The sequence below is a fragment of the Astatotilapia calliptera genome, chromosome 3 (assembly GCF_964374335.1).
Source record: "Astatotilapia calliptera chromosome 3, fAstCal68.1, whole genome shotgun sequence".
Taxonomy (NCBI): Eukaryota; Metazoa; Chordata; class Actinopteri; order Cichliformes; family Cichlidae; genus Astatotilapia; species Astatotilapia calliptera.
The window spans coordinates 30191583-30203626 of NC_137424.1; the positions used below are offsets into that span (position 1 = coordinate 30191583).

The 12044-nt window shown below is 40.3% G+C and overlaps 2 protein-coding genes across 3 annotated transcripts; both read right to left on the bottom strand.

Annotated features, from left to right (window-relative positions):
- Window positions 1-2667: 2667 nt before the first annotated feature.
- Window positions 2668-7587, bottom strand: LOC145426224 (uncharacterized). Of its 2 annotated transcripts, XM_080299808.1 has the most exons (3): window positions 7077-7587; window positions 6100-6359; window positions 2668-5838 (listed from the first exon to the last, which is right to left on the bottom strand). In XM_080299808.1, exon 3 carries the CDS (start codon window positions 5188-5190, stop codon window positions 4207-4209), a length of 984 nt encoding a protein of 327 aa, XP_080155934.1. In that variant the 5' UTR covers window positions 5191-5838; window positions 6100-6359; window positions 7077-7587; the 3' UTR covers window positions 2668-4206. The 2 variants fall into 2 exon arrangements, with proteins under 2 accessions (XP_080155934.1, XP_080155933.1); XM_080299807.1 differs by having other exon boundaries at window positions 2668-6359.
- Window positions 7588-10121: 2534 nt separating this feature from the next.
- LOC113011835 (uncharacterized) lies at window positions 10122-11817 on the bottom strand. The gene is made up of 5 exons (XM_026151622.2): window positions 11680-11817; window positions 11188-11535; window positions 10955-11071; window positions 10839-10873; window positions 10122-10470 (listed from the first exon to the last, which is right to left on the bottom strand). Exons 1-5 carry the CDS (start codon window positions 11786-11788, stop codon window positions 10351-10353), a joined length of 729 nt encoding a protein of 242 aa, XP_026007407.2. The 5' UTR covers window positions 11789-11817; the 3' UTR covers window positions 10122-10350.
- Window positions 11818-12044: the final 227 nt, after the last annotated feature.

The following is a 12044-nucleotide window of genomic DNA, read 5'->3' on the forward strand; positions in this document are numbered from 1 at the left end:
ACACTCACCTATGATATGTGAGCCTCATACTAAGTATGTGTGCAAGTGTTTGGTAATGGGCCTTTTGTTTCAGCAGATCAGATTTCAATGTGAAGACCAGTCAGGTGGTTGACTGTTACAGAGAGTGTTAAAGGTAAAGTAACTCTTTAAGCATCATCTGCCAGGCCTTTGATGTGTGTGGTTACAGGTACAAACCAGTCTTCCTGTGGTTTAGACTATTCCATTGCTATTTGTTGTCTTCTTAAATATGTTTATATTGTCTATCCTGTAAAATAGTCAGATGTCTATTCATATTAATGTACAGAATTCACCTGCTTGCTGCTACTACTGCACATTCACCCAGTGTATATACTATATATATATATATATATATAATGTTCCTCCTCTACACCCCCCCCCCCCCAATTTTTGCACATGTCGAGGAGCGTGTCAGGCTACATTTCACTGTGTGTTATACTTGTATAACTATGCATGTGACAAATAAAGAACCTTGAACCTTGAACCTTGAACCTTAGTTTGTGCACTTTTTCTTCCCCAGATCATTTGCACAGATATAGACACATTTTATGAACTACTTTCTCTTTCATTTTAGCTATGCACATTTCTGACTTTAGTCATGCGCGGTTTTTACATTAGCTTTGCTCAAGACACAAACTGTCAAATGATTCATAAAGAAAAGGGGAAAAAAGGGGAAAAGAGCACCATAAAGCAAAAGATGCAGCTTTTACCACAACATCATGACCACATCACAGCTTTTAGGCAAGAAAAAGGTTGACAACAAATGAGCAAAATCTATACTGATACTTGCCGTTTTAAGCGCGCGTGTGCGTTCACTCATTTGTGTCAGGTTAAAAACAACTGTAAGACAATTTAAAAGAAAATGAAACACAATTTCTTTATTAAAGGGGGAGGGGTGGGGGTGTTACAAAGCAGTTTTTATGCTGACTGCTAACAGTGATCAAGGATTATGACAATGACTTTCATTATTCACACAATGTGTTAGCAGAGATCTGGCCTACTGATCAGCCACACTTCTTGTGATGAGGCACTTGTTAGTCAACTCATCCTCGACTGTAATTCCTGCATCCAAATAGTTCAGATTGCTGCTCTGAGCCTGGTTCTGCTGCAGGTTTCTTCCCGTTAAAAGGGAGTTTTTCCTTCCCACTGCAGCCAAAGTGCTTGCTCATCGGGGTTAAATGATTGTTGTTTTTTTTCTATGTATGTATTATTTCAGGGTCTATCTTGCCTTGAAGCGACTTTTTTTGTGATTTGGCGCTATATAAATAAAATTGAATTGAATTGAATTGAATTAAAATCCCTCCCCAGGTGGTGGCTGAAATGTGTATAAGAACATAGGCAGAGAAGAAAGCTGCATCTTTTGTATTTTTCATATAAACAACAAATGTGTCAGGATACAATTGAGACAATTAAAATGTTTTTACACCCAGACCACATAACTGTATTAGAAAGATTCATGTTGTGTCTTCATTATTTATTAGTCCTTTCAATATATATATAATCCTTGTAAATACACCAGCAAAGATGACAATAATAAAATTTTTGATATTACTTTTCCAAAACTCTGTACAACTACAAACGCTGATTTTATCAAGTCAAAACCAACTAGGTCAGGTTTCACCGCCTCTTCTTCTCCTAAAAGACTACTGACTGTTGATGCTGTGCAATTTCAGCTGAAGTGATAAGTATTTCATCCCTCGCTCCCCCTGCAGACCATTTCTGACCTGTGAGTAAGTTTCACAAACATCAAGTAACACCTTATTTGTTGAGATAAAGATCAGAAGCGGAAATTTAAGACACCACAGCAGACATGAACAATATCACCTCTTCACAGTTGCCAGCAAAGTTCCTCTTCAGGCTTTAGTTCCACAAAAACAGGATCAAAGAGTGATGCTTTAGTCAGAGAGGAAAAGGAGACACAAGTAAGAATTTTTAAAGGTTATAAAAAATATAATAGCAAAAGTCAAAAGAAGTTCAAATGAGAGAGCAATGCTGGATGAAAAGTAATGCTGTGAATTCATAAGTGTTCATACTTTTGCTGTGATTTATTTCTAACATATTCAATCAATGACCCTTTAAATGCAACCCATTGAAACATTAAATCCTCCTTAGTTTATTCTGGTCTGACATGAAGATGATGTGGATATTTGCTCCTTGAGCCGGTTCTGCAGGAGGTTTCTTCCTGTTAAAATTGAGTTTTTCCTTCCCACTATCTCAAAATAATGATTGCAGAGAAGACTAAGACGACAAACAAACAAAAAAAAAAGTGTCCAGGCAGATTTGAGATCAGGTGAGTGGCAAAGGTAAGAAAACAGTTGGTGAGAGCAGCTGGTGGACAGGGGGATAAAGGAGAGCATCTTAAGCACACAGTGTACTTAAAAGATGTATGTAGCTTTTGGGTCTGAAAAGTGAAAACTGCTTATACTGGTATTTTTTCTAATGACCAGCAGAGTGTGACTTTTCCACCCATGTTCCAAAGACATGCATGTTTAGTTGCAGCCTACAGTGCAAGTGAAAAAGTATTTACCTCTTTGCGGTTTCCTGTTTTGCATATTTGTCACTGTTACGACCCGTCTAGGGCCAGGCCATAACATGAGCGAGGCTCTCGCTTCCCCCCCAAGACCCAAGCAGTCACACGCAACAAATCCGTTAGATGTGAAGTGATTTATTTACAATGTGAATAAAGAGAACCAAAACGGGAGTGTCAACACTTCAGGGTGAGCCAAGGCCAAAACAATAAACAAAACAAACCTACACAAATCCCGCACCCCTGACCTCACCAAAATAAAGTCAAAAATAAAGACAGAGTCTGACCTCCTTAACCAACTCAAAAACAGGAGAAAACGGGTGATCAAAATAAACGGCAGCTCACCCCTACCCACTCCACTTCCACAATTTTCGCGCGTATACTGCAGCCAGCGGCTACCACAGGACTACTGCTGGGTGATGAGGAGAAATGCGAGGACCTCTCCCGCTGTAGCACTCCAGCCTCCTTTTATTGGGTGGGTCCTCCAGCTGGATCCAATCACGCCGGGGCAGTAAGTCCACGCACCAATCGGAACAGGGCCCTGGCACAGCTAAATTAACATAGACAAAAACACAGCACCTGCACAAACAAACACACGGACATACAAGTTCGTAACACCCCCTTCCATAAGAATTAAACAATCCTTCTAGTGTTTAATCCTAAACTACAAAATTGCTCTCGACAGGGCGTCCGCGATGACATTTTCCGTCCCTTTCTTATGCCTGATCTGCAGGTTGAAGTCTTGCAAGAGAAGGGACCAACGCATAAGTCTCTGATTTGAGTTCTGCATCTGGGAGAGAAAAACCAATGGGTTATGGTCAGTGAACACTTGAACAGGGATAGAGCTGGATCCGATATACACCTCGAAATGCTGTAGGGCTAACAACAAGGCAAGGGCTTCCTTTTCAATAGTACTGTAGTTCATCTGATGTTTGTTGAATTTTTTTGAGAAGTAACAAATTGGGCGATCCACGCCGCAATGGTCTTCCTGCATGAGGACAGCTCCTGCACCAACCGCACTAGCGTCAACCTCGAGCTTGAAAGGGGACATGAAATTCGGGGCCGTAAGAACAGGGGAACTGCACAGTAATGCTTTCGCAGACTCGAAAGCAGTCTGACAAACAGGCGTCCACACAAAAGGCTTCATCGGACTGATCAAATCGGTGAGAGGAACGACGACAGTGGCAAAGTTCTTACAAAACCCTCTATAATAACCACACATTCCTAGAAATCGGCGCAGCGCCCTTCTCGTTTGTGGGACTGGAAACTCAACGATCGCCTGTATTTTCACGGTCACCGGCAGTATCTGTCCCTGACCCACCTGTTTTCCCAGATATGTGATGGTGGCTCTGCCAAATTCACATTTGGCTAGGTTCAACGTAAGCGAGGCCTCCTGAAAACGGCTGAAAACGAGGGAGAGTGTTTGTAAGTGGTCAGACCAGGTGGATGAGTAAATGACAACATCATCCAGGTAGGCATCGCAGTTATTCACGCCCGCCAGTACTTTGGCCATAAGGCGCTGGAAAGTAGCGGGTGCATTACGCAACCCAAACGGCATAACCGTATACTGGGGTGAGAGTAAACTCATCAGCCATCACTGCCGCTTTAGCAAGTGAGGTCACCTTTTGCTCATTCAGATAAATAACTACTTGGTCCGGCAATCATTTTTTGAATTCCTCTAACAAAAGAAGCTCTTTCAGCCCCTCGAAATCCTGTGCTTTACTGGCCTGCAACCATCGTTCAAACAGGCGACTTTTTTCACGGGCAAACTCCACAAATGTCTGATTGGCGGTTTTTTCACACTTCCTAAATTTTTGACGGTAGGCTTCTGGGACGAGCTCATATGCCTGCAACACAGTCTTCTTCATGACGTCATAATCCAGGCTATCTTCAATTGATAAACTGGTACACACCTCCTGGGCTTTGCCAACCAATTTGCATTGTAACAGCAGCGGCCAAAATTCCTTTGGCCAACTTAACGCGGCCGCTATACGCTCAAAAGCATTAAAATAGGAATCCACTTCGGCCTCACGAAACGGGGGAACCAGTTTAACGTGTTTGGTGATGTCAAAACCTGTCAGGACCGCGGTGGACGTACTAGGATGACTAGAGGCAGATGTGGAGGGCTTTCGCTCCAGCTCCAAAGCTCTGACACGGAGGTGCATTGCTTGTACCTCAAGCTCTTTAGCACGGGCTTCCACCTCCCTTATACGGAGGGTCAAACGGAGATCTTCCGTAGACCGCCCCGCCAGGGGTTCCCCGGCCGTACCAGACTCAGCTGCTTCAGGCTTCGCCCCAGCAGCATCAGGGTCCGCCTCGGCTGTGTCAGAGCCCGCCTCAGCCGCATCAGAGTCTGCCTCGGCTGGTAGCACGTTAACAGGCCCTTTGGCATCCGACCCCGGCTCAGCCTCCGGAGCCACCTTCACACCCCCGCCATCAGGCTGCTCTACAGCTGCCTTCGGGGCAGGAAGAACGCCTCGCTCCACCAACTCTGCACACAAAGCGTCCCTAACCTCCGCTTTGCGGGCACCATAGGACACTTGAATATCATAACAACTAGCAATGATAAGCAAATCCGCTTTCCTGCACTTCACAATTCTATCCCACGAAGGCGAAGTAACAAAATCATCCAAAGAAAACTCCATAATTCCACACACCTACCACCCCCACACCCAAGAAAACCGCCAACAGACCAAACACACGCAAAAAAAACCCACAGAAAAAGGCAGAGGACGAGCCCCCAATTCATGTTACGACCCGTCTAGGTCCAGGCCATAACATGAGCGAGGCTCTCGCTTCCCCCCCAAGACCCAAGCAGTCACACGCAACAAATCCGTTAGATGTGAAGTGATTTATTTACAATGTGAATAAAGAGAACCAAAACGGGAGTGTCAACACTTCAGGGTGAGCCAAGGCCAAAACAATAAACAAAACAAACCTACACAAATCCCGCACCCCTGACCTCACCAAAATAAAGTCAAAAATAAAGACAGAGTCTGACCTCCTTAACCAACTCAAAAACAGGAGAAAACGGGTGATCAAAATAAACGGCAGCTCACCCCTACCCACTCCACTTCCACAATTTTCGCGCGTATACTGCAGCCAGCGGCTACCACAGGACTACTGCTGGGTGATGAGGAGAAATGCGAGGACCTCTCCCGCTGTAGCACTCCAGCCTCCTTTTATTGGGCGGGTCCTCCAGCTGGATCCAATCACGCCGGGGCAGTAAGTCCACGCACCAATCGGAACAGGGACCTGGCACAGCTAAATTAACATAGACAAAAACACAGCACCTGCACAAACAAACACACGGACATACAAGTTCGTAACAGTCACACTTAATTTTCAGGTAATTTATTACTGACAACTCATACAAGCGGTCACAAAAGAACCCAGATCAATATCTAAAGAACCGCAGGCTTCACTTGTTTCAGTTAAGCTCAGTGTTCATGATTCAACAACAAGAAGAGACTTTGCGAAAATGGGAGTGTTTGAAAGTGAAAGCCACTGCTGATGTAAAACTAACCCATCATTTCATAGAAAGAACATCATACCAGCAGTCAAACATGGTGGCGGTAGTGCGATGGCCTGGAGAAAATACTTTTTCACAGCATGGAGGAATGATGATTGTCTGGTTATGTGATGGACTTGTAACCTTTTCAGGGTGTACCCTGCTTCTGTCCCTATGGGAGCTGTGGCCTTAAGGTGGTTGAGCTCAGATTGACGTCCAGAACTTCATCTAACTCTCATTATAAGAGAATCAGGATAGACTGTTGTGATTGTTCCAGCCTCCTCCAACAAACAAAGATTGGATCTAATTCAGGGAAAAGCCAGACAAGAGAGAAAAAAATTAATGAAACATTTTCTTTACTCTAACTAATCAGTCGCACACAAACAAAATAAAACAACAATTTAACCTTGAGTTACATAAACAAGTATCCACTTCTTTCTCTGATGCCGACTTCTGTTTCTTATTCCAGCTGCTTCAGGTGAGTCCAGATTCTTCAAAGTACAGTAACAACTTGTAGTGTCTTAATTAATTAATGAAAAAATAGCATAAACAATGAACAAAAAAAGAAGATAAAAATTTATGCAGTTTCTATCCTTCAGCAGCAGCAGCTACATTACAGAGACAGAACAACATGACATCAATCATTATGCTAAAACCTCTTTCACACTATGCAAAAAATGATCAGATAAATCCTCTTGGTGCTCGTATGGAGTTTCTTGACTTCAACAGCCATACCACTGATGATATTTACAAGGAAAACAGTCAGAGGAGCCAGAATCAGCTTTGCCATCAAATTATTCTATGACAGAATCATTTCATTGGTTCAAATTCAGGTCTCTCTGTCGGTCACTCTTTTCTTTGCTAGTTGTCCACATCATCAAATTCTCTGTTGCCGTTTGATAAAATGAAAATAGTTTTCACGTCATCTTTATTTTGACATCTGGATAAATATTTTTTTTTGTGCATTTTAACATTTAAAACAAAGAAATCTGATCAAATGAAACTTTGAATTTTTCTTACCTTTATTTTTTTAAGTGTATCATTCTAAAACCTGGATATACATCTGCATTAAATCCATAGAAATACATTCCAGAGCCAAATACATCCACATGTTTGGTTAGGAAGAAGATGGTTGAGATGCTGAAAGTCATTTCCGATGATCCACTCTGAAATCCTTCGCAGCATGCAGCACTTTTGTCAGTTGTAAACATGACTCTGATCCAGCTGGATGAGTGAACCAGATTGTTAAGAAGTGGACGATGGAGCGCTGCAGCATGATTTCTTCTGGATGGACCTCCACAGCCTGAGACCCGCTGATGGAGATCCAGGATGAAACAAATCAAATGTGTTCTTAAACAAGAAAATGCAATTAAAATTAATCAATTAATTGAATTAAGTCTTAATTAATGCTAGGTTAACAGAAATATGACATCAAATGTAATTAAGTTAGCACAGGCTGTAGAGACTGTCTTAAGAGACAAAGCTGTTATCAAGGTAAAGTTCACCACTGCACACACGACTGAAGCTTTGCAATGTCTGGAATTGAAGTGAAACCCAGGAAGGGGGGTCTTTCAATAAAAAGAGGAGGGTGTTTTTCTCAACCGACCACAAAAACGCTACCAGGAAAAGACACTGATACTACACTTATACCCACATGATGTACAAATGACATTTTTTTCAGTATGTTGGAGCTGAGGATATTTATGTGTGTGTGTGTGTATATGTGTATATATATATATATATATATATATATATGTATATATATATATTTGTAAAAGGCTTAAGAAATGTGTAGAGCCTTCTTGAACCTTTATTATGATGACTGATTTCTTCCTGTGTTGTATAATAACTATGGCTACTAGAAGGTGCTGTTAATACTCCAGCTTCCTCCCACAGTCCAAAGACATGCAGTTAGTGGGGATAGGTTAATTGATCAATTTAAATTGCCCATAGGTGTGAATACTGGAGTGAATTAGAGTGCGAATGGTTGTCTGTCTCTGTGTGTTAGCCCTGCGACAGACTGGTGCCCTGTCCAGGGTGTACCCTGCCTCTTGCCCTATGACAGCTGGGACAGGCTCCAGCGCCCCCACAACCCTGGAAAGGATAAGCAGAAGCGAATGGATGTATTCCTGTCGTGTTCGGGTCAAATCTGACTGACTTAAAACACACATAAATATTGTTTTTTACATCTGATTGCCTCAAGGTCTTATGACTTTCTCCACCCTATGCACTTGATGATGACCTCTTTCATTTAATTTTGAGTGTTTAAATCAACCTTGTTACATCTGTGGTGTCCGCCGTAGGAAATGAATGGGAATCCACCCCCAATTATGACTCAGTGCTTGTCTACATATTGTCAATTAAGGCTTTAAAAACCAGCATGGTAGTAGCAAAAATAAAAAACTCTGAGGCTTAAAATATAAAGTTCAGAAACCAGTGGGTAACATCATGGTGAGTGCAACCATCCTTTATATATAGTCTGTGGTTCCAATAGCCTTAAGATCAGGGGTCACAAACATACAACTTCCAGCCCACTGCATGAATTTATAACGTGTGGAAATTGTGGTGAACGAGGCATCATTTCTTTGTCTTTGTGTGTTTATTGCACCAGGAAGCATTATGTTGTAAGTTATTACAAATGCATCTCTGTATGAGTAGTTGACCACCTTTTTAATTCCACCCAAGTACAAATACAGGAGCATTCTTAGTGTATTTGCTGTTAGCATAGCAGTTTGATAAGTTAAGTCATCTCCAGCTGTGTACTCTCATTTTTTTTGGCAAAAAGAAAGGAAAATATTTATAGGTAATAATTTATGGTTTACTTGAAATAAAATGAGTTTGACACTGCTGATCTAAGGGTAAGGCCAGTTTCCACAGATGTCAGTTTTGTACTGCATACTGCAGACGGTGGGAGCTACTTCTGCTATGAGTCTTCAGAAACACATGCTTTTACTTTAGGGTGAGAAAATGTCACACTGCTGCAAGCATCTCTTCACAAGTTTGAACACGCGATGCACGTCGTAGAGCTGAACTGGTGATGTGGGTCTAAATAAGTGAGACCTGTTACAAACCCTCAGGCAGCTGTATGGTGATACAGCTTTAGAGAGGTTTGAGTTACTTCTACAAACTTGCTCACTGTAAATACTGTATGAAATATACTCTATCTTCACGTTAAGAGGTCTGAGGTTGTTGGTTTTTTTTTTTTTAATTCTCTGAAAACTTTTGTTGCAATGATTCTGTGGGTTCCAGACTTCAGACAGTCATCGACTGTAAAGGATTTTCATCCCAGTATTATAAACGATCCTTATATTTAAATTTATGCTATGTTGTCTGATTTAAGTCTCTGTACATGGTGAAAAGTGTAGAAAAATGGCTCTAATAAAGTAGATTTTCAAAACTCTCAAATTAAATCTGAATGTCTGCACTTCAATCACACAGTGATTGTTTGATCTCAGTTCCGGTGGTGTAAAACTACAAGAGATGCGTTTTTGTCCAAGAAATTATAGACTGTACTGTGCAAAATGTCCACAAATAATGAGAAGCAATTAAAATATGTCTTCAAAATAAATATTTTAGTTTAATGTTATGCTGTCATACCCCATGGTTTGTCCTGTAGTTTCTCTGGAAATTAGAAAGTGTGAATGAGAAAAATAATTTCATACGTAATTTCATGTATTTATTCATCTCCATATTTCTACCTAAATGGTAAAAATTATATATAAAAATATATATCTGAGATTCTTTATTTAGAAGAATATAACAAGTGAGTGAAAGCTCTTGCTCTTTTAACTTTTCACAGTTTGGTCATTTCGGCAACCAGACCAGTGATTCGTACTACAATGAAAGAACTATAAGCATCAGGCTTTGGATTCTGATAGAAATCTCTACAAGCAAAAAAACAAAAACAAAAACTCTTTACAATAAACCAACTGAAGAAAGGGGCTTAAATATGTCTAAATATATGTATTGTACTGAAACTGACTTAATAATTACTCATGTAATATATACAACAATATCGCCAAGAGAGGGTGTAGTGTAGTAGAACAGAAGGACAAAAACAATGGCTTGAAATGTGCATTATAGGTCATCTTTAATCAACAGACTATAAAGTTCAGATAAAAGTTCTGTAACATTATTTGAATGAAAATGTATTGTTGTCTTATAAACCAATTAACAGTGGTTGCATAAATTTTACATAATTAATAATTACAACTCTTCCCACACACCAACGGTACAAAACCCCACATACAGATCATGTTCCACTCTGAGCTAACGTTGGGTTCGGTTTGTGAGTCTATCTCGTAGCAGCGTACACAACATTAGGCTCCAGTTCCCTCGGTGGTGCAGGCCTTCTGATTTTAGCTTTGGGATGGAAACTCACTGATGTATAGGTCATGGCATCAGAATTCACATTCTGTAAATGAAAATGTTTAAATTCAATAATCCCAAAACATCACATGTTAACATCCACCAGGACAGAGGCCATTATCTAGGTATCAGGTTCGGTTAAGGTTAGATTAACATTCAGCACTTTCCAATCTAATTTTCACCTTTTTTGGAAGCACCAATGAAAACTGCTGACAAAAAAACTGAGATGCCAAAAAGAATATATGAAACCTAATCTGAAAAGTGACCGTTTCTAGTTTCTAAAAACAAAAAACAAAAAAATCTAACATAATTAAATAAAAGCAACTCGAACCCTCAGTGGGTTCAAGTTGGAAGTCTTTGTTATGCCCTTATAAATCTTAATCTAAAGTCAAATTAAATATTAAAATAGATTACCTCACTCTGTTGTGCATTCTGTGGATCATCTTGAGCTAAACGACAGGGACAATACATCGGTCAGCAATATACCACAAATGTTTGATTGGACAATTTAAATGAAGTCGTACAAATACCTGTATGAAATCTCCTGATTTTAACAGCCAGACTAACGATGACCAGTAGAAGGAAAACAGTTAAATTGCCCAGGATCACAGTCATCATTTGTTCATGTGTTAATCCATCAGCCACGTCTACAAAACGGACAATTAAAATCAAAACTTTACAAAGTCTACTGCCTGTTTTTACATTTACTCAAAATTGTATATAATTTTCTTTACAATAAAATACCATAAACAGCATTACTTACCTTGAACTTTTAAATATGTTCCACTTGAGATGATTGTCTTTCCATCAGTCTGTTTCTCTCCGCAGAAATAAAGCGCAGAGTCAGAAGAATTCACTTGTTTGATCTCAAGAAATAACACAGAGGTGTTGGATGTCATGTGAAATTTGCTTTTTTTAAATCCATCACAGAAAGAAACGTTGCTATCAGAGCTGGACATAGCTGAGATGCAGCTGGCATTGGGACTGCTGGCCATTTTAAACCAAAATATGTGGGAGCGATATCTGCTGATATTGGAGCACTTCAGTGTGACTTCTTGACCAGGCTGAACCTCCGCTGTGTAAAACTGTGTGACCGAGGAAGAGATCCAACCTGAAACAAGCAAATATTCCTAAATGTCAAACTCCACACAAACCCAACAATGCCTATGAGTAAAGTTGGCTACAAGATTCAAATCACTTGGATTGTGGTACAGATTTAACCATTGTATGAGAAAATAGTGAAACGTGTACTTACTCATGGTGCAGAATAAAACTGGCATCAAGGTAAAGTTCACCATTGTGTGTACCACCACTACTGCAATGTTTGTAAGTGAACTGTGCTCCAGTAAAAGCAATCTCTGCATAAAGAGGCGGGCTGTTCTTTTATATGTACAGCTGCTTTGACTGAGAGTGCCAGTGCTTTTAGACGAATAGCTGCAAACTGAAAGCTGTAAGTAGAACAGAATATCTAGCTTTTACACAAATTTGGACATCTACAAAAGACGAGTCACTGTATAATTTTATACAGTGTTATATAGCTGTTCCTTTACCATGAAATATCCAACATGTTTTAAAATAAAAGTTTATGTATTTACATCTTTTCGTCTTTGCAACGATCTT

Bases quoted from the DNA above. Each gene is read 5' to 3' on its own strand.
- LOC145426224 (XM_080299808.1), bottom strand. From the start codon at position 5,190: ATGGAGTTTTCTTTGGATGATTTTGTTACTTCGCCTTCGTGGGATAGA.
- LOC113011835 (XM_026151622.2), bottom strand. From the start codon at position 11,788: ATGCAGAGATTGCTTTTACTGGAGCACAGTTCACTTACAAACATTGCA. The intron at 11,536-11,679 runs GTAAGTACACGT...TGCTTGTTTCAG, and splicing joins AGTTTTATTCTGCACCATGA to GTTGGATCTCTTCCTCGGTC. The intron at 10,471-10,838 runs GTAATCTATTTT...TTTCATTTACAG, and splicing joins AGAATGCACAACAGAGTGAG to AATGTGAATTCTGATGCCAT.